The sequence below is a fragment of the Oncorhynchus kisutch genome, linkage group LG19 (genome assembly GCF_002021735.2).
Source record: "Oncorhynchus kisutch isolate 150728-3 linkage group LG19, Okis_V2, whole genome shotgun sequence".
NCBI lineage: Eukaryota > Metazoa > Chordata > Actinopteri > Salmoniformes > Salmonidae > Oncorhynchus > Oncorhynchus kisutch.
The window spans coordinates 65,174,851-65,198,314 of NC_034192.2; the positions used below are offsets into that span (position 1 = coordinate 65,174,851).

Genomic DNA, 23,464 nt, shown 5'->3' on the forward strand with positions numbered 1-23,464 from the left:
GATAACGTAATCTACTGAAAAAGATCTCACCTCCAGCAGTACATAAATATGACACCCTATAGGCTCTCTGGTCTAAAGTAGTGTACTATACAGGAAGGGTAATCAATACTATGAGTACTATATAGGATAGGGTAATCAACCAGGTAGAAGAGTATGCTGTCGAGGGACATAGTCCCCCTACCGAGATTAAAAGAACAGTGTTGAGATATTTCATGCTATTCAATCATTGATTGATTTGATTGGTTTCATGTTTTTTCAGTGTCGTATGAGTTTTATAAATGACTATTTGTTAAGTCCTTACTTCTTAAACAATACAATCCATTTACCTTTAAACACAGACCAGTAAAGTGGCTGTTCTCCTCTGTTTCATCTATTGAAATTGACGGCAGTGTTTTGACTGTCTGGATTGCCGCCCACAAAATGACACCTCTTCACTTCCCTACTTAACAACCCCTTTAGATGTTGCGCTTGTTTGGATTTCTTTCTTTTTTAGGAGGGGGGGGGGCTCTTCTTTTAAATTAATCGTTATTTGCTGGCGGCCATTGCAATGTTCTCCTCTCGAACCAAGTTTGCAGGATTCAGTTCTGACTAGATGGACTCTATATAAACCTCAGTTCTGGCTCTAGATGGACTCTATATAGACCTCAGTTCTGGCTCTAGATGGACTCTATATAGACCTCAGTTCTGGCTCTAGATGGACCTCGGTTCTGACTCTAGATGGACTCTATATAAACCTCAGTTCTGGCTCTAGATGAACTCTATATAGACCTCCGTTCTGGCTCTAGATGGACTCTATATGGACCTCAGTTCTGGCTCTAGATGGACTCTATATAGACCTCAGTTCTGGCTCTAGAACGACTCTATATAGACCTCAGTTCTGACTCTAGATGGACTCTATATAGACCTCGGTTCTGACTCTAGATGGACTCTATATAAACCTCAGTTCTGGCTCTAGATGGACTCTATATAAACCTCAGTTCTGGCTCTAGATGGACCTCAGTTCTGGCTCTAGATGGACTCTATATAGACCTCGGTTCTGACTCTAGATGGACTCTATATAAACCTCAGTTCTGGCTCTAGATGGACCTCAGCTCTGGCTCTAGATGGACTCTATATAGACCTCAGTTCTGGCTCTAGATGGACCTCAGCTCTGGCTCTAGATGGACTCTATATAGACCTCAGTTCTGGCTCTAGATGGACCTCAGTTCTGGCTCTAGATGGACCTCTGTTCTGGCTCTAGATGGACTCTATATAAACCTCAGTTCTGGCTCTAGATGGACTCTATATAAACCTCAGTTCTGGCTCTAGATGGACCTCAGTTCTGGCTCTAGATGGACTCTATATAGACCTCGGTTCTGACTCTAGATGGACTCTATATAAACCTCAGTTCTGGCTCTAGATGGACCTCAGCTCTGGCTCTAGATGGACTCTATATAGACCTCAGTTCTGGCTCTAGATGGACCTCAGTTCTGGCTCTAGATGGACCTCAGTTCTGGCTCTAGATGGACCTCGGTTCTGACTCTCGATGAACTCTATATAGACCTCGGTTCTGACTCTAGATGAACTCTATATAGACCTCCGTTCTGTCTCTAGATGGACTCATATATATATATATATATATATGTGTACTGTATGTAGTTAGCTTTGGTAGTTCTAGAATTATTTTGATCCTGACTTCTGTATCCACTGCTTCTGTCTGGTCTACTGTATGTCTTGACCCCAGACTAAACACAAACTCAACTCCTTTACTCTGACGGTGTCCTGACTCTGAACAGTTACTCTGACCCCTGCTGGTGTCTTGACTCTGAACGGTGTCCTAACCCTAGACTGAACCTGAAGTCAATCTTAATCTCAAACTAGTCCTCTGCTCTGTTTCCCAACTGTCTCCTGACTCTATTCTATAGCCTACCTATGGTCAGTGTCCTGTCTCCTGACTCTATTCTATAGCCTACCTATGGTCAGTGTCCTGTCTCCTGACTCTATTCTATAGCCTACCTATGGTCAGTGTCCTGTCTCCTGACTCTATTCTATAGCCTGCCCATGGTCAGTGTCCTGTCTCCTGACTCTATTCTATAGCCTTCCTATGGTCAGTGTCCTGTATCCTACCTATGGTCAGTGTCCTGTCTCCTGACTCTATATCCTTCCTATGGTCAGTGTCCTGTATCCTGCCCATGGTCAGTGTCCTGTCTCCTGACTCTATTCTATAGCCTTCCTATGGTCAGTGTCCTGTCTCCTGACTCTATTCTATATCCTTCCTATGGTCAGTGTCCTGTCTCCTGACTCTATTCTATAGCCTTCCTATGGTCAGTGTCCTGTCTCCTGACTCTATTCTATAGCCTTCCTATGGTCAGTGTCCTGTCTCTATTCTATAGCCTTCCTATGGTCAGTGTCCTGTATCCTACCTATGGTCAGTGTCCTGTATCCTACCTATGGTCAGTGTCCTGTCTCCTGACTCTATTCTATATCCTTCCTATGGTCAGTGTCCTGTCTCCTGACTATTCAGTGTCCTGACAGTTGTCTGTGTGGCTTTAAGACTGAATCGGTACTCCTTCTCAATCATGAACTAGAGTAATGCCTCTGGTCTTCTTCTTGATAGTGGTCTCTACGGTCTGTGTTGCAGGTCTGACTGGTCTATGTGTCCTGCCTCTAGACAGTCCTAACTGTAGTCTCTACGGTCTGTGTTGCAGGTCTGACTGGTCTGTATCCTGCCTCTAGACAGTCCTAACTGTAGTCTCTACTGTCTGTGTTGCAGGTCTAGACAGTCTCTATGGTCTCTATGGTCTGTGTTGCAGGTCTGACTGGTCTATGTGTCCTGCCTCTAGACAGTCTCTATGGTCTGTGTTGCAGGTCTGACTGGTCTGTATCCTGCCTCTAGACAGTCCTAACTGTAGTCTCTACGGTCTGTGTTGCAGGTCTGCCCATCATGCAGGTGAAAATAGATATCTCCAGACAGCAGGTTGAGAAGATCTTTGGTCTGGACGACTATTGGTGCCAGTGTGTCGCCTGGAGCACTACGGGAACCCAGAAGAGCCAAAAGGCATATGTCAGGATCGCCTGTAAGTATTACTGATATAAAGCCCCAGTCAGGATCACCTATAAGTATTAATGATATAAAGCCCCAGTCAGGATCGCCTATAAGTATTACTGAAATAAAGTCCCAGTCAGGATCACCTGTAAGTATTACTCTGAAATAAAGCCCCAGTCAGGATGACCTATAAGTATTACTCTGATATAAAGCCCCAGTCAGGATCACCTATAAGTATTACTGAAATAAAGCCCCAGTCAGGATCACCTGTAAGTATTACTCTGAAATAAAGCCCCAGTCAGGATGACCTATAAGTATTACTCTGATATAAAGCCCCAGTCAGGATCACCTATAAGTATTACTGAAATAAAGCCCCAGTCAGGATCACCTGTAAGTATTACTCTGAAATAAAGCCCCAGTCAGTAAGTATTACTGATATAAAGCCCCAGTCAGGATCGCCTATAAGTATTACTGAAATAAAGCCCCAGTCAGGATCACCTGTAAGTATTACTCTGAAATAAAGCCCCAGTCAAGATCACCTATAAGTATTACTGATATAAAGCCCCAGACAGTCTTACCTAGTGTGCATAGGCAGAGTACATACTACGGGTATATGTATGCCCATAGGCCTCTTGCCTAAGCACTACCAAGGTGCCTTCCCCTTCCCCCCTGGGAGGAAATGAAACAGAATAATACAAACTTAAGTAAACTATTTCAATAAGCAAAAACATGTTTGCTCCCTGAGCAAAGGAACACAGGCTTTTATACAGCTGGAGAAGGAGTCTAATTGAAGACGTTTCTGACGAGACGGCGGGGTCAGCTCCAATACATCAAATGGGGCCGACCAATCAGCTGCTTGGGGGAATTTCAGGAAGCCATCCTGAAACAAACACAAACAAAACCATAACACAGAAACTGGGGAACGTAACACACACTCTTGGCATTCTCTCAACCAGCTTCATGAGGTAATCACCTGGAATGCATTTTAATTAACAGGTGTGCCTTGTTAAAAGTTAATTTGTGGAATTTATTTCCTTAATGCATTTGAGATAATCAGTTGTGTTGTGACAAGGTAGGGTTGGTATACAGAAGATAGACCTATTTGGTTAAAGTGGCAGGGTAGCCTAGTGGTTAGAGCGTTGGACTAGTAATTGGAAGGTTGCAAGTTCAAACCCCTGAGCTGACAAGGTATAAATCTGTCGTTCTGCCTCTGAACAGGCAGTTAACCCACTGTTCCTAGGCCGTCATTGAAAATAAGAATTTGTTCTTAACTGACTTGCCTCGTTAAATAAATATTATGGCAAGAACAGATCAAATAAGCAAAGATAAACGAGTCCATCATTACTTTAAGACATGAAGGTCAGTCAATCTGGAAAATGTCAATAACTTTTAAAGTGTCTTCAAGTGCAGTCGGAAAAACCATCAAGCGCTTTTATGAAACTGGCTCTCATGAGGACCGCCACAGGAAAGGAAGACCCAGAGTTACCTCTGCTGCAGAGGAAAAGTTAGAGTTATCAGCCTCGTTTGAAGCAGAAATAAATGCTTCAAAGTTCAATTAACAGACATCTCAAAATCAACTGTTCAGAGAAGAAACAGCCCTTCTGGCCTTCATGGTCAAATTGCTGCAAAGAAACCACAACTAAAGGACACCAATAATAAGAAGAGACTTGCTAGGGCCAAGAAATACGAGCAATGGACTTTAGACCAGTGGAAATCTGTCCTTTGGTCTGATGAGTTCAATTTTTTTATTTTTGGTTCCAACCACCATGTCTTTGTGAGACGCAAAGTAGGTGAACGTATGATCTCCACATGTCGGGTTCCCACCGTGAAGCATGGAGGAGGAGGTGTGATGTCACAGAGTAGGTGAACGTATGATCTCCACATGTCGGGTTCCCACCGTGAAGCATGGAGGAGGAGGTGTGATGTCACAGAGTAGGTGAACGTATGATTTCCACATGTCGGGCTCCCACCGTGAAGCATGGAGGAGGAGGTGTGATGTCACAGAGTAGGTGAACGTATGATCTCCACATGTCGGGTTCCCACCGTGAAGCATGGAGGAGGAGCTGTGATGGTGTGGGGGATGCTTTGCTGGTGACACTGTCTGGGATGTATATATACAGTGGGGCAAAAAAGTATTTAGTCAGCCACCAATTGTGCAAGTTCTCCCACTTAAAAATATGAGAGAGGCCTGTAATTTTCATCGTATGTACACTTCAACTATGACAGACAAAATGAGAAGAAAAAAAATCCAGAAAATCACATTGTAGGATTTTTTATGAATTTATTTGCAAATTATGGTGGAAAATAAGTATTTGGTCAATAACAAAAGTTTATCTCAATACTTTGTTGGCAATGACAGAGGTCAAACGTTTTCTGTAAGTCTTCACAAGGTTTTCACACACTGTTGCTGGTATTTTGGCCCATTCCTCCATGCAGATCTCCTCTAGAGCAGTGATGTTTTGGGGCTGTTGCTGGGCAACACGGACTTTCAACTCCCTCCAAAGATTTTCTATGGGGTTGAGATCTGGAGACAGGCTAGGCCACTCCAGGACCTTGAAATGCTTCTCCTTCGTTGCCCGGGCGGTGTGTTTGGGATCATTGTCATGCTGAAAGACCCATCCATGTTTCATCTTCAATGCCCTTGCTGATGGAAGGAGGTTTTCACTCAAAATCTCACGATACATGGCCCCATTCATTCTTTCCTTTACACGGATCAGTCGTCCTGGTCCCTTTGCAGAAAAACAGTCCCAAAGCATGATGTTTCCACCCCCATGCTTCACAGTAGATATGATGTTCTTTGGATGCAACTCAGCATTCTTTGTCCTCCAAAAACGACGAGTTGAGTTTTTACCAAAAAGTTATATTTTGGTTTCATCTGACCATATGACATTTTCCCAATCTTCTTCTGGATCATCCAAATGCTCTCTAGCAAACTGCAGACGGGCCTGGACATGTACTGGCTTAAGCAGGGGGACACGTCTGGCACTGCAGGATTTGAGTCCCTGGCGGCGTAGTGTGTTACTCATGGTAGGCTTTGTTACTTTGGTCCCAGCTCTCTGCAGGTCATTCACTAGGTCCCCCCGTGTGGTTCTGGGATTTTTGCTCACCGTTCTTGTGATCATTTTGACCCCACGGGGTGAGATCTTGCGTGGAGCCCCAGATCGAGGGAGATTATCAGTGGTCTTGCATGTCTTCCATTTCCTAATAATTGCTCCCACAGTTGATTTCTTCAAGCCAAGCTGCTTACCTATTGCAGATTCAGACTTCCCAGCCTGGCGCAGGTCTACAATTTTGTTTCTGGTGTCCTTTGGCAGCTCTTTGGTCTTGGCCATAGTGGAGTTTGGAGTGTGACTGTTTGAGGTTGTGGACAGGTGTCTTATTTACTGATAACAAGTTCAAACAGGTGCCATTGATACAAGTAACGAGTGGAGTACAGAGGAGCCTCTTAAAGAAGAAGTTACAGGTATGTGAGAGCCAGAAATCTTGCTTGTTTGTAGGTGACCAAATACTTATTTTCCACCATAATTTGCAAATAAATTCATAAAAAATTCTACAATGTGTTTTTCTGGATTCTTTGTCTGTCATAGTTGAAGTGTACCTATGATGAAAATTACAGGCCTCTCTCATCCTTTTAAGTGGGATAACTTGCACAATTGGTGGCTGACTAAATACTTTTTTGCCCCACTGTAATTCAAAGCACACAGCATGGCTACACTAGTATTCTGCGTCGATACGCAAGACCATCTGGTTTGCACTCAGTGGGACTATCATTTGTTTTTCAACAGAACGATGACCCAAAACACACCTCCAGGCTGTGTAAGTGCTATTTGACCAAGAAGGAGAGTGATGGAGTGCTGCATCAGATAATCTGGCCTCCACAATCACCCGATCTCAACCCAATTCAGATGGTTTGGGATGAGTTGGACCACAGAGTGAAGGAATAGCAGCCAACAAAGGCTCAGCATATGAAGGAACTCCTTCAAGACTGTTGGAAAAGCATTCCAGTTGAAGCTGGTTGAGAGAATGCCAAGAGTGTGCAAAGCTGTCATCAAGGCAAAGGGTGGCTACTTTGAAGAATATAAAATATAAAACAAAATGACTCAATACCCAGTAATGACACAATACCCCATAATGACACAATACCCCATAATGTCACAATACCCCATAATGACTCAATACCCCATAATGACACAATACCCCATAATGACTCAATACCCCATAACGACTCAATACCCCATAATGACTCGATACCCCATAACGACTCAATACCCCATAATAACTCGATACCCCATAATGACTCAATACCCCATAATGACTCAATACCCCATAATGACACAACACCCCATAATGACACAATACCCCATTATGACAAAATACCCCATAATGACTCAATACCCCATAATAACACAATACCCCATAATAACACAATACCCCATAATGACACAATACCCCATAATGACTCAATACCCCATAATGACACAATACCCCATAATGACTCAATACCCCATAATGACACAATACCCCATAATGACACAATACCCCATAATGACTCAATACCCCATAATGACACAATACCCCATAATGACTCGATAACCCATAATGACACAATACCCCATAATGACACAATACCCCATAATGACTCGATACCCCATAATGACTCAATACCCCATGACACAATACCCCATAATGACTCAATAACCCCATAACGACTCAATACCCCATGACACAATACCCATAATGACTCAATACCCTATGACACAATACCCCATAATGACGCAATACCCCATAACGACACAATACCCAATAATGACTCTATTCCCCATAATGACTCAATACCCCTTAATGACTCAATACCCCATAATGACATAATGCCCCATAATGACACACTACCTGAAAATAGCTGTGCAGCAATGCTCCCCATCAAACCTGACAGAGCTTGAGAGGATCTGCAGAGAAGAATGAGAGAAACTCTTCAAATACAGGTTTGTCAAGCTTGTAGCGTCATACCCAAGAAGACTGGAGGCTGTAATCACTGCCAAAGGTGCTTCAACAAAGTTCAGATTAAATGGTCTGAATACTTATGTGAAGGGATATTTCCATATTTTTTTATATATATAAATTTGCAAGAATTTCCAAAAACCTGTTTTGACTTTGTGATTATGGGGTATTGAGTGTAGATTGATCAGTAATTATTATTATTATTATTATTTTTTTTTTGTTGTGAATTTTAGCCCTTTTTCTCCCCAATTTCGTGGTATCCAATTGTATAGTAGCTACTATCTTGTCTCATCGCTACAACTCCCGTACAGGCTCAGGAGAGACGAAGGTTGAAGGTCATGCGTCCTCCGATACACAACCCAACCAAGCCGCACGGCTTCTTAACACAGCGCACATCCAACCCGGAAGCCAGCCGCACCAATGTGTCGGAGGAAACACCGTGCACCTGGCAACCTTGGTTAGCACGCACTGCACCCTGCCCGCCATAGGAGTCGCTGGTGCGCGATGAGACAAGGATATCCCTACCGGACAAACCCTTCCTAACCCAGACGACGCTAGGATAATTATGCGTCGCCCCACAGACCTCCCGGTCGTGGCCGGTTACGACAGAGCCTGGGCGCAAACCCAGAGTCTCTAAATCCATTTTATATTAAGGCTGTAACGTCACAAAATGTGGAAAAAGTCAAGGGGCCTGAATACTTTCCGAAGGCACTATATCTTCCCAACTCTATTGATAATTCAATCTCTGATTCTCCCTAGACTCTCCTGGCAGTATTGATCAATGGATTGTGTATACTGTAATCTCTGAATGACTGTAAAGTTGTTACTATGTCCCTTTAGAGATGACTCGACACAGCCTCCGAGGAGATACAATCTCTGTACATATTTCAATAGAGATACTATTGACCTGCCGGTGGTTATTATGTGACGTTGGGGAAAAGACAAGACTCTACTTTACACGTTACTCAAGCCTGTGAGGCCAAGTCAATCATTGTAATGTGTCTTTGGGGATGAAAATAGACTCATAGTGGTGTCTGACAGTAGAGATAGCCCCATAGGCCACGTCAATGTTTTCTAACATAATGTGAAATACGATTCAATGAATGATGTTGTGGAGGGACAGACAGTACAAATGGAACCCTATTCCCTATGTAGTGCACTACATTTGTACAGATCCCTATGGGCCTTGGTCAAACGTAGTGCACTACATACGGAATAGGATGCATCCATACATAATGATCTACACCACAGTATATATATATATATATATATCAGCAATGACATCTATGATGAGAATAAAAACAGACTGGAGATTTAGCAGTGTGAGGCAGTGCCAAATCTGCCTAGGGATATGAGAGAGAGAGAGAGAGAGAGAGAGAGAGAGCAGAGCAACAGGCCCAACCCCCACTAATACACCACCCTAAACCCCAACCTGCAACCTAAGAGGTATGTATATCAATCAGATGCTCACCATGTTCTGCTCACACCTACAGTAATGGAGAACAACACAAATTTGTTACTATCAAACCCTGTAAAATACACGGTCTGAGCAGGAAAAAGAGCAGGAACCCAGACCCCATCAAATACATTGGGTGACAATATTCCCTGCCAAATATGTCCCCCATGACATAGCTGTGACAAAACAACCAACAAAAATGGGTCACAACTCTTACGCTCACTGGGTCTGTACAAAGTCAATAGTAGACTTTGAGGAAACTCCTATGGTAAGTACTCCTATGTTAGGTACACTTACAGCTCATTGCTTTGAAGTAGCACTGTAGTCTACTTTATCACTGACCTCAACCCAGAGTCTCTCAGAGCGTTCACAGTCAGTTCACCGACACCCCTATCAGACCACAGCAAGATCACAGTCTACTTGAACAGAGCAATACTCAATAATGAGGGATCAAAGCCAAAGGAACTGAATAATATTAGGACATGCTATAGATGGAAGGAAAGTAGTGTGGAAATCTAGCAGAAAACAATTAGGTAACAACAAATTAATTCCCCTTGAGACAACTTCCCAGACAAAACATTCCACTGTAATAGTGAAGGTGTAAACTTGGCAGCAGAAAACCTAAACAATATATTTGACCTCTCAGCTTCCCTATCAAAACATTTCAAGCAGACAACCTAAGAAAATTAACAACAATGACAAATGGTTGGATGAAGAATGCAAAAACCTAAGAAAGAAATTGAGAAACCTGTCCAACCAAAAACATAAAGACCCAGAAAACCTGAGTCTACGCCTTCACTATGGTCAGTCACTAAAACAATACAGAAATACACTACGGAAAAAGAAGGAACAGCACATCAGAAATCAGCTCAATGTAACTGAAGAATCCATAGACTCTAACCACTTCTGGGAAAATTGGAAAACACTAAACAAACAACAACACGAATAATTATCTATCCAAAATGGAGATGTATGGGTAAACCACTTCTCCAATCTTTTTGGCTCTATAACAAAGAATAAAGAGCAAAAACATATACATGATCAAATCCACATTTTTGAATCAACTATTAAAGACTCGCAGAACCCACTGAATTATCCAATTACATCGAATGAACTACAGGACCTTTTACCAAATTATCATATAACGGACCACGTATTCACCCTGCACACCCTAATTGACAAAGAAACAAACCAAAATAAAGGCAAAGTCTTCTCATGCTTTGTTGACTATTTTGACTCAATTTGACATGAGGGTCTGCGTTTCAAATTGATGGAAAGTGGGGTTTTTGGGAAAAAATTCGACATTCTAAAATCAATGTACACAAGCAACAAGTGTGCTGTTAAAATTGGCAAAAAACACACATTAAACCACAGGGATGCAGCTTAAGCCCCACCCTCTTCAAAATATATATTGGCGAGGGCACTAGAACAGTCTGCAGCGCCCGGCCTCAACCTTACTAGAATCTGAAGTAAATTGTCTACTGTTTGCTGATAATTTGGTGTTTCTGTCCCCAATCAAGGAGGGCCTAGAGCAGCACCTAGATCTTCTGCACAGATTCTGTCAGACCTGGGCCCTGTCAGACCTGGGCCCGGACAGACCTGGACCCTGTCAGACCTGGGCCCTGTCAGACCTGGGCCCCGACAGACCTGGGCCCTGACAGACCTGGGCCCTGTCAGACCTGGGCCCTGACAGACCTGGGCCCTGTCAGACCTGGGCCCTGACATACCTGGGCCCAGACAGACCTGGGCCCTGATAGACCTGGGCCCTGACAGACCTGGGCCCTGTCAGACTTGGGCCGTAACAGACCTGGGCCCTGACAGACTTGGGCCCTGACAGACCTGGACCCTGACAGACCTGGGCCCTGACAGACCTGGGCCCTGACAGACTTGGGCCCTGACAGACCTGGGCCCTGACAGACATGGGCCCTGACAGACCTGGACCCTGACAGACCTGGACCCTGACAGACCTGGGCCCTGACAGACTTGGGCCCTGACAGACCTGGGCCCTGACAGACCTGGGCCCTGACAGACCTGGGCCCTGACAGACCTGGACCCTGACAGACCTGGGCCCTGACAGACTTGGGCCCTGACAGACCTGGGCCCTGACAGACCTGGGCCCTGACAGACCTGGGCCCTGACAGACCTGGGCCCTGACAGACTTGGGCCCTGACAGTAAATCTCAGTAAGACCAAAATAATGGTGCTCCAAAAAAGGTCCAGCTGCCAAGACAACACAAATACAAATTCCAACTAGACACGGTTGCCCTGGAACACACGAACAACTATACATATCGTGGCCTAAACATCAGATCCACAGGTACCTTCCACAGAGCTGTAAACGATCTGAGAGACAAGGCAAGAAGGGCATTCTATGCCATCAAAAGGAACATAAAATTTGACATACCAATTACGATTTGGCTAAAAATACTTGAATCAGTCATAGAGCCCATTGCCCTTCGTGGTTATGAGGTATGGGTTCTACAACCACCTAAAAGGAAGCGATTCCCAAACCTCCCATAACAAAGCCATCACCTCCAGAGAGATGAACCTGGAGAAGAGTCCCCTAAGCAAACTACTCCTGGGGCTCTGTTCACAAACACAAACAGACCCCACAGAGCCCCAGATCGGCAACACAATTAGACCAAATCATTGGAAAAACAAAAACACAATTACTTGACACATTGGAAGTAATTAACAAAGAAACAGAGCAAACGATGCTGTTTGGCCCTAAACACACTACTGAGACTCATTACTGAGACTTATTTTAAGGACATTACATCAAAGTTGGATCAGCCTGTAGTGTGGTTTTCCACTTTAATTTTGAGTGTGACTCCAAATCCAGACCTCCCATGGGTTAATAAATTTGATTCCCATTGATAATTTTTGTGTGATTTTGTTGTCAGCACATTCAACTATGTAAAGAAAATAGTATTTAATAAGAATATTTCATTCATTCAGATCTAGGATGTGTTATTTTAGTGTTCCCTTTATTTTTTTGAGCAGTGTATATACTATTAGTTCATTTTAGAATACTGATGTTGCTATGCAACCCTTTGCTAGCACAACAAATTACTAGCTAGACATCATATGATTTTGGGTGTGTTCAGTGTGTATAATGTGCCATTTGAAATGTCTTTATTATTGTGGAACCTGTGTGTTTACTGTTTATTATTTATTTATCTTCTGTTCATTGTCTAAACCCTTTGCTTTGGCAATGTTAACATATGTTTCCTATGCTAATAAAGCCCTTAAATACAAAAATATGCATTATTCCAAACAGAACAGACCAGAGAGGAACAGAACAGAGAGGAACGTATCCTCACAGAGAGAGACAGGAGGGGCAGACATACCTTATAGAGAGAAACAGGGGGTGAACAGATTGACCCTCACAGAGAGAGAAACAGGGGGTGAACAGATTGACCCTCACAGAGAGAGAAACAGGGGGTGAACAGATTGACCCTCACAGAGAGAGAAACAGGGGGTGAACAGATTGACCCTCACATAGAGAGAGAGACAGGAGGGTAGCAGATTAACCCTCACATAGAGAGAGAGAGGAGGCAGGCAGACAGCCTCTCAGGCAGACAGCCTCCCAGACAGACAGACTCTCAGGCAGACAGCCTCTCAGGCAGACAGCCTCCCAGGCAGACAGCCTCCCAGACAGACAGCCTCCCAGGCAGACAGCCTCTCAGGCAGACAGCCTCCCAGACAGACAGCCTCTCAGGCAGACAGCCTCCCAGGCAGACAGCCTCCCAGACAGACAGCCTCTCAGGCAGACAGGCAAGTTGGAGGTCTCGGCGGTGTCCCACATGACACCATATGCCCTATATAGTGCACTACTTTCGAACAGAGCCCAGTGCACTTCGTAGGGAATAGGGTGCAGTTTAGGACACATCCTCAGTGTTAATGTGTCCGCTCCAAGCCCTCTCTGCTGTGTGGTAATGTGATTGGTTTCTGTTGATGCCTAGACACACACACCATCCTAAACCAGCCAGGCAGGGTGTAATGCAGCCACATGGTGTGTTATTGATCCTTCTCAGAGAGAGAGAGAGAGAGAGAGAGAGAGAGAGAGAGAGACGGAGAGAGAGAGAGACAGAGAGAGAGAGACAGACAGACAGACAGACAGACAGACAGACAGACAGACAGACAGACAGACAGACAGACAGACAGACAGACAGACAGACAGACAGACAGACAGACAGACAGACAGACAGACAGAGAGAGACAGAGAGAGAGAGAGAGAGAGACAGACAGACAGACAGACAGACAGACAGACAGACAGACAGACAGACAGACAGACAGACAGACAGACAGACAGACAGACAGACAGACAGACAGACAGACAGACAGACAGACAGACAGACAGACAGACAGACAGACAGACAGACAGACAGACAGAGAGAGAGAGAAAGAGAGCGAGAGAGAGAGAGATCCACAAAGAATTCGAAAACAAATCAAATTTTGATAAACTCCCATATCTGCTGGGTGAAATACCACAGTGTGACATCACAGCAGCAATATATGTGACCTGCTGCCCCAAGGGCAACCAGTGAAGAACAAACACCATTGTAAATATAACCCATATTTATTTTCCCTTTTGTACTTTAAAGGAAATTCTAGATGATTCTGTTCCTCCAACTTTGTGGGAACAGTTTGGGGAAGGCCCTTTCCTCTTTCAGCATGACAATGCCCCCGTGCACAAAGTGAGGTCCATACAGAAATGGTTTGTTGAGATCGGTGTGGAAGGTCTTGACTGGCCTGCACAGAGCCCTGACCTCAACCCCATTGAACACCTTTGGGATGAATCGGAACGCCGACTGCGAGACAGGCCTCATCACCCCCAACATCAGTACCCGACCTCACTAATGCTCTTGTGGCTGAATGGAAGCAAGTCCCCATAGCAATTATCCAACATCTAGTGGAAAGCCTTTCCAGAAGAGAGGAGGCTGTTATAGCAGCAATGTTCCAACATCTAGTGGAAAGCCTTCCCAGAAGAGTGGAGGCTGTTATAGCAGCAATGTTCGAACATCTAGTGGAAAGCCTTCCCAGAAGAGTGGAGGCTGTTGTAACAGCAATGTTCCTACATCTAGTGGAAAGCCTTCCCAGAAGAGTGGAGGCTGTTATAGCAGCAATGTTCCAACATCTAGTGGAAAGCCTTCCCAGAAGAGTGGAGGCTGTTATAGCAGCAATGTTCCAACATCTAGTGGAAAGCCTTCCCAGAAGAGTGGAGGCTGTTATAGCAGCAATGTTCCAACATCTAGTGGAAAGCCTTCCCAGAAGAGTGGAGGCTGTTATAGCAGCAATGGGGGGGAACCAACTCCATATTAATGGCAATGATTTTAAAATGAGGTGTTCGATGAGCGGGTTTTTGATAAAGTAGTGTATTTGCCACGCCCTTGGAGCAGTTTAGCAGCTAACTGCAGCTGTCTGAACAGAAAGTCATGTTCTACGACTGCCAGGAGCCTTATGCAACGTTTTCATGTTTCTCATGACTTTTGTTGTTGTTGTTGTGTTTTGATGGGGGGGGGGGGGGGGGGGCGGGGGGGGGGGGGTTTACATGTTCCAGGTCACTTATAGAAGAGGTATTCTGACCTCAATGGATATATATATATAAAGAAATAAAACAGTTTATTTCATGTTTTGATGATTTTCATGTTTTCCTTTTTCCAGACCTGAGGAAGAACTTTGAGGAGGAGCCAATGGGGAAGGAAGTAGCTTTGAACCAGGAAGTGTTGTTACGCTGTCATCCTCCAGAGGGCGTACCAGCAGCTGAGGTGAGGTTAGAGATAGGAGACGTGGACTGTGGTCCGATTCTTTACCTTTATACCTGAAATGTAAACTTGCTCACTCCCCCTCGAAGCACTTCGAGGCACTTCAAACATAAAGTTACACTGGAAATGTACAACCAAACCTTAGATCAGTGTCTGTAGGCCGGCTTCATAATCCTCTTCAAAGTGTGATAGAGAGGCCCCTGCCTTCCAATAAGCTTCATCCTCCTCTTCAAAGTGTGATAGAGAGGCCCCTGCCTTCCAATAAGCTTCACCCTCCTCTTCAAAGTGTGATAGAGAGGCCCCTGCCTTCCAATAAGCTTCACCCTCCTCTTCAAAGTGTGATAGAGAGGCCCCTGCCTTCCAATAAGCTTCACCCTCCTCTTCAAAGTGTGATAGAGAGGCCCCTGCCTTCCAATAAGCTTCATCCTCCTCTTCAAAGTGTGATAGAGAGGCCCCTGCCTTCCAATAAGCTTCACCCTCCTCTTCAAAGTGTGATAGAGAGGCCCCTGCCTTCCAATAAGCTTCACCCTCCTCTTCAAGGCATGATAGTTGCCTTGCAACAATTATATCTCTAATTATTATCTCTTATTGATTACTGATCATTTTTTCATCAGAGGGAGGGAGGCAGTTCATGACAGCGTAGAATCCCATCTCTCAGGGCTGTCTCTCAGGGCTGGTTCTCAGGGCTGTCTCTCAGGGCTGGTTCTCAGGGCTGACTCTCAGGGCTTAGTTCTGCTCTGGCATGTTTGCAGGCTCTACACACTCATGTCTGTTAGCTGGAACAGCTAGCTACTCTGACAGAACAGGGACTAACTACATGGAACAGCTAGCTACTCTGACAGAGCAGGGACTAACTACATGGAACAGCTAGCTACTCTGACAGAGCAGGGACTAACTACATGGAACAATTAGCTACTCTGACAGAGCAGGGACTAACTACATGGAACAGCTAGCTAGCCACTCTGAAACATTATCGGAATAAATTGTACGAGCAGAAGAAGCTACGATAGCTATTCACACAGCACAGACCAGTTGAAGAACAGCTGGCTATGGACAGCGTAGGGACCAGTAGCAGAATAGCTAGTTATACAGTCTTTGGGACAGCGTAAGGACCACTGTTTGTGGGACAGTGTAGGGACCAGGAGCAGAATAGCTAGCTATACAGTCTTTGGGACAGAGTAAGGACCACTGTTTGTGGGACAGTGTAGGGACCAGTAGTAGTACAGATTGTTGTTGGACAGCACAGGGATAGTAAGAGGCTGTCTCCTAAATGTCACTCTATTCCCTACATAGTGCTACGATGGGCCCTGGTTTAACCGGGGCCCCACAGTGCATTTGGAAATTATTCAGACCCTTTGACTTTTTCCACAATCTTGTTTCTCACGGTCTGAGAGTCCTTTAGGCACTTTTTTGACAAACTCCAAGCGGGTTGTCATGTGCCGTTTACTGAGGAGTGGCTTCCATCTGGCCACTTGACAATAAAGGCCTGATTGGTGGAGTGCTGCAGAGATGGTTGTCCTTCTGGCTTGGTTTTTTGCTCTGACATGCACTGTCAAATGTGGGACCTTATATAGACAGGTGTGTGCCTTTCCAAATCATGTCCAATCAATTGAATTTGCCACAGGTGGACTCCAATCAAGTTGTAGAAACATCTCAAGGATGATCAATTTCGAGTCTCATAGCAAAGACTCTGAATACTTATGTAATTCTGTTTATAATTTTATTTAATTTGCTAAAATAAAAAATCTATATATGTTTTTGCTTTGTCATTATTGGGCATTGTGTGTAGGAAAAAAATAAAAAATAAAATAAGGCTGTAACGTAACAAAATGTGGAAAATGTGAAGAGGGTCTGAATACTTTCTGAATGCACCGTACACATGGAATAGAGCAACAGAAGAAACAACAACAGCATAGAGCATTATGGTTGTTAGAGCCAATCCAATAGAGTTCCCAACAACAACATGACACCAGCTAGCTAGCTAGCTAGCTAGCCAGAGGACAGAATGTAACAGCAAGGTTATCCTCTACCAGGGCAGTCGCACGTGTGGTCCAACAGCAGTGACAGACCACGGGTGTAAAACAATCCATCCAGGTTCAGATACCATCACAACAGCAAACTAGCAGAGCTAGTCGAAGGTAGTTCGAGGGATCGCAGGACATGGACAGTAGCGTGTAGCAGAGAAACATCTAGAAAATATAGTTTGTCAAGTCACAGGAACTGCAGAGGAACGGGAGAGATGCTAGCTACTCTATCATGCCGTAGCTGAATCAGAATTAGTTAGGTAACATTGATAATTAAGATGTTTTATCTACTTTCATAATATGCTTATGTGGCGAAAAAAGTCACTTGGGGCCCAGAGAGGGGAGAGGTCAGGATTGTCTTCATATGTGAATGTATCTGTGAAACCATGTGAAGGGCTCCACCATGTCTGTACTCCAGTCACACCCTCCTTTTCCCATTGGGGGGAGGAGTATGGCAGTGTCTGGAACCATTGTATGTCCCCTCTGATGTTGAAACTTATCTTGACCTAGTATATGACCTAGAGGCTCATTCCTCTCAGAGAGCTTGTCCAGGGGTGGATTGTATTTGAGATGGATGTATCTAGAATTGACAATTGATATATGCCATTGGATGAGGTAATGTTTTGGTAATAGGAAGTACCAAGAACGAGATTAGAACCTCGTTTTAGAGACCAAACTGAACGATGATTTATAGAGAATGCTGTCTGGCTATGGGATACTCCTCTCTCAAGTAAAAGTCTTTCTTTGTGGTCAGTTTCTATTATCTGTGGTTTGTCATGTCGACTAGGGGGTGGATCTTTGCTATAAAAGATCTCAGTTGCCATTATGTTGAAACTCTGAGTTGTGTGTGGTTTGTAAACTCTCCTTATTTAGTAATACAGGAAATTACCACGACACTAGCAAAAACAATTCTACTAGCTACTTGGAGAAGGGATCCCTCAGAGAAACACAAACTGGACTAACTACTCTCACAGGGATTAGACTGGACCTAACCTTACAGACAGAGACACAGCTACTCTCACAGGAATTAGACTGGACATAACCTGACAGAGACACAGCTACTCTCACAGGGATTAGACTGGACATAACTTTACAGACAGAGACATAACCTTACAGACAGAGACACAGCTACTCTCACAGGAATTAGACTGGACATAACCTTACAGACAGAGACATAACCTTACAGACAGAGACACAGCTACTCTCACAGGGATTAGACTGGACATAACCTTACAGACAGAGACATAACCTTACAGACAGAGACATAACCTTACAGACAGAGACACAGCTACTCTCACAGGGATTAGACTGTACATAACCTTACAGACAAAGACATAGCTACATCCGTCTAGACACCACAATGTTTATCTACCTCTGAAATGATTTACCGAAAACCTTCCCCCTGTCTGTGTCTGTAATAATGTAATCTCCCCATTGGACCCATCGTCCTCGGGGACGGGGACAGGGACCTCCCTCTGTCTGTCCCTGGTTGTGAAAACATGAAAACACACAGTTTGTTTGAAGCTTCCAGGTCTGTTATTTTCAGGTGGAGTGGCAGAGGAACGAGCATGTGATCGACCCGGTAAGCGAGCCCAACTTCTTGGTGACTGCAGACCGTAATCTGATCATCAAACAGGCCAGGCTGGCGGACACGGCCAACTACACCTGCGTGGCCAAGAACATTGTGGCTCGACGCAAGAGTTCCCCCGCCACCGTTCTGGTCTACGGTATGTACTCACAGAGATACGTACACACGCACAAGCAAATAAACACAGACAGACAGACAGACAGACAAACCAGTGCAGACCGGGGTCAATGCTTTGCCCACGTAGGTAACAAAGGTTTGTCCACATACGATTTGGAATTTAAGACCATTCCAAAGTGACAAGAGTTGTGATTATGTTGAGATTGAGTGGCAGGCCCATCTGAGTTTCTCAATCACACACGCACGCACGCACGCACACACACACACACACACACACACACACACACACACACACACACACACACACACACACACACACACACACACACACACACACACACACACACACACACACACACACACACACACACACACACACACACACAACCCTGTTCAGTTAGCATGTTGCCACAACTCAAAACCCCCACGAACGACCTGTCTTAGAACGATAAGCGTTCGTTCCCCTCCTGCTTATTAAATTATCCCAGTAGTTTCCACAGCCAGCTGATATAGTAACAACTAGTCTATACAGACAGATGATATAGTAACAACTAGTCTATACAGACAGATGATATAGTAACAACTAGTCTATACAGACAGATGATATAGTAACAACTAGTCTATACAGACACAGCCAGCTGATATAGTAACAACTAGTCTATACAGACAGCTGATATAGTAACAACTAGTCTATACAGACACAGACAGCTGATATAGTAACAACTAGTCTATACAGACACAGACAGCTGATATAGTAACAACTAGTCTATACAGACACAGACACAGACAGCTGATATAGTAACAACTAGTCTATACAGACACAGACAGCTGATATAGTAACAACTAGTCTACACAGACAGCTGATATAGTAACAACTAGTCTATACAGACACAGACAGCTGATATAGTAACAACTAGTCTATACAGACACAGACACAGACAGCTGATATAGTAACAACTAGTCTATACAGACACAGACAGCTGATATAGTAACAACTAGTCTATACAGACACAGACAGCTGATATAGTAACAACTAGTCTATACAGACACAGACAGCTGATATAGTAACAACTAGTCCATACAGACAGCTGATGTAGTAACAACTAGTCTATACAGACACAGACAGCTGATATAGTAACAACTAGTCTATACAGACAGCTGATATAGTAACAACTAGTCTATACAGACACAGACAGCTGATATAGTATCAACTAGTCTATACAGACAGCTGATATAGTAACAAATAGTCTATACAGACACAGACAGCTGATATAGTAACAACTAGTCTATACAGACAGCTGATATAGTAACAACTAGTCTATACAGACACAGACAGCTGATATAGTAACAACTAGTCTATACAGACAGCTGATATAGTAACAACTAGTCTATACAGACACAGACAGCTGATATAGTAACAACTAGTCTATACAGACACAGACAGCTGATATAGTAACAACTAGTCTATACAGACACAGACACAGACAGCTGATATAGTAACAACTAGTCTATACAGACACAGACAGCTGATATAGTAACAACTAGTCTACACAGACAGCTGATATAGTAACAACTAGTCTATACAGACACAGACAGCTGATATAGTAACAACTAGTCTATACAGACACAGACACAGACAGCTGATATAGTAACAACTAGTCTATACAGACACAGACAGCTGATATAGTAACAACTAGTCTATACAGACACAGACAGCTGATATAGTAACAACTAGTCTATACAGACACAGACAGCTGATATAGTAACAACTAGTCCATACAGACAGCTGATGTAGTAACAACTAGTCTATACAGACACAGACAGCTGATATAGTAACAACTAGTCTATACAGACAGCTGATATAGTAACAACTAGTCTATACAGACACAGACAGCTGATATAGTAACAACTAGTCTATACAGACACAGACAGCTGATATAGTAACACCTAGTCTATACAGACAGCTGATATAGTAACAACTAGTCTATACAGACACAGACAGCTGATATAGTATCAACTAGTCTATACAGACAGCTGATATAGTAACAAATAGTCTATACAGACACAGACAGCTGATATAGTAACAACTAGTCTATACAGACAGCTGATATAGTAACAACTAGTCTACACAGACACAGACAGCTGATATAGTAATAACTAGTCTATACAGACACAGACAGCTGATATAGTAACAACTAGTCTATACAGACACAGACAGCTGATATAGTAACAACTAGTCTATACAGACACAGACAGCTGATATAGTAACAACTAGTCTATACAGACACAGACACAGACAGCTGATATAGTAACAACTAGTCTATACAGACAGCTGATATAGTAACAACTAGTCTATACAGACACAGACAGCTGATATAGTAACAACTAGCCTATACAGACACAGACAGCTGATATAGTAACAACTAGTCTATACAGACACAGACAGCTGATATAGTAACAACTAGTCTATACAGACACAGACAGCTGATATAGTAACAACTAGTCTATACAGACACAGACAGATGATATAGTAACAACTAGTCTATACAGACACAGACAGCTGATATAGTAACAACTAGTCTATACAGACACAGACACAGACAGCTGATATAGTAACAACTAGTCTATACAGACACAGACAGCTGATATAGTAACAACTAGTCTATACAGACACAGACAGCTGATATAGTAACAACTAGTCTATACAGACACAGACACAGACAGCTGATATAGTAACAACTAGTCTATACAGACACAGACAGCTGATATAGTAATAACTAGTCTATACAGACACAGACAGCTGATATAGTAACAACTAGTCTATACAGACAGCTGATATAGTAACAACTAGTCTACACAGACAGCTGATATAGTAACACATAGTCTATAGAGACACAGACAGCTGATATAGTAACAACTAGTCTATACAGACAGCTGATATAGTAACAACTAGTCTATACAGACACAGACAGCTGATATAGTAATACCTAGTCTATACAGACAGATGATATAGTAACACCTAGTCTATACAGACACAGACAGCTGATATAGTAACAACTAGTCTATACAGACACAGACAGCTGATATAGTAACAACTAGTCTATACAGACACAGACAGCTGATATAGTAACAACTAGTCTATACAGACACAGACACAGACAGCTGATATAGTAACAACTAGTCTATACAGACACAGACAGCTGATATAGTAACAACTAGTCTATACAGACACAGACAGCTGATATAGTAACAACTAGTCTATACAGACAGCTGATATAGTAACAACTAGTCTATACTGCTGATACTGTAACAGAAACAACCCGGTATCGTCCGGTATCTATCCCAACCTTTCTACTCCCATTGTGTTTTCCCAGGAGGCAGAGATGTCGAAGCGAAATTGAATTAACAGCAAACTGTTAATAATGACTTGGTGTTGACCTTTGTTTAACATTCCAACACACATCACATTCCCTCCTCACACACCGCTGTGGGCTCCCACGGTACAGCCGGTACTAACACTGACCTGGCATCCATTACAGGTCATGGTGTAGCCTCAACCCAATGCTGCTCTACATGCTAACAGCAGAGCCAACATGGTGGCACATTTGCCTGAGAGTGAGTCATTAAAGTGGTAACTGTGTGTGTGTAGGAGCCGTGGGTGGAGATGTTACAGTGTCTAGTGGGTTTACACTGAGCTAGTCTGGGAGACAGAAAACCCAGTACAAATGGCACCCTATTCCCTATTTAGTTCACTATTTGGACCAGAGTTCTATGGACCCTAGTCCTTAGTGCACTAGTTGGACCAGAGTTCTATGGGCCCTAGTCCTCATGTCACGCCCTGTGACATGGGTGATGTATGTGTTTTTGTACTGTCTATGGGTTTTGTATGTTTATGGGGTTGTTACTATCTAGGTGTTTATGTATGTCTATGGTTGCCTAGATAGGTTCTCAATCAGAGGCAGCTGTTTATCATTGTCTCTGATTGGGAACCATATTTAGGCAGCCATATTCTTTGGGAAATTTGTGGGTTATTGTCTATGTGTTAGTTGCCTGTGTCTGCACTTATCATATATAGCTTCACGTTGGTTTTTGTTGTTTTGTAAATTTGTTTAAGTATTTCTTCGTCTTCATTAAAATAAGATGTAATCATCTCACGCTGCGCCTTGTTCTCCTCCATTCAACGAACGTGACACCTTAGTGTACTATAAAGGGAATAGTGTGCTATTTTGGACAAAAACAAAGTGATCATGATTGTCAGTATCCGTAAAACACATGTATTTCCCAACGCCAGGATGGATCTGAAAATCTATTTTATTTTTGATGAATGCGGCAAGTATGTTGTGGAGAGATTCACAACGAATAGTTTAAAATTTGCCTAGTTTAATTACGACCAGGAATATGTTAAAATAAACCTAGTTTAATTCCGACCAGGAATAGGTTAAAATAAACCTAGTTTAATTCAGACCCAGAATACTTTAAAATTAGCCTA

The 23,464-nt window shown here is 43.4% G+C and overlaps 1 protein-coding gene across 1 annotated transcript in view; it reads left to right on the forward strand.

Moving 5' to 3' along the window:
* Nucleotides 1–2,571: 2,571 nt before the first annotated feature.
* Nucleotides 2,572–23,464, forward strand: part of LOC109879096 (netrin receptor UNC5A-like) — a 114,041-nt gene continuing 93,148 nt past the window's right edge. The window contains exons 1-4 of the mRNA XM_031797274.1: nucleotides 2,572–2,620; nucleotides 2,913–3,056; nucleotides 15,146–15,249; nucleotides 18,817–18,997. Coding sequence (XP_031653134.1) covers nucleotides 2,572–2,620; nucleotides 2,913–3,056; nucleotides 15,146–15,249; nucleotides 18,817–18,997 — 478 coding nt within the window. The remainder of the gene's footprint in view (nucleotides 2,621–2,912; nucleotides 3,057–15,145; nucleotides 15,250–18,816; nucleotides 18,998–23,464) is intronic.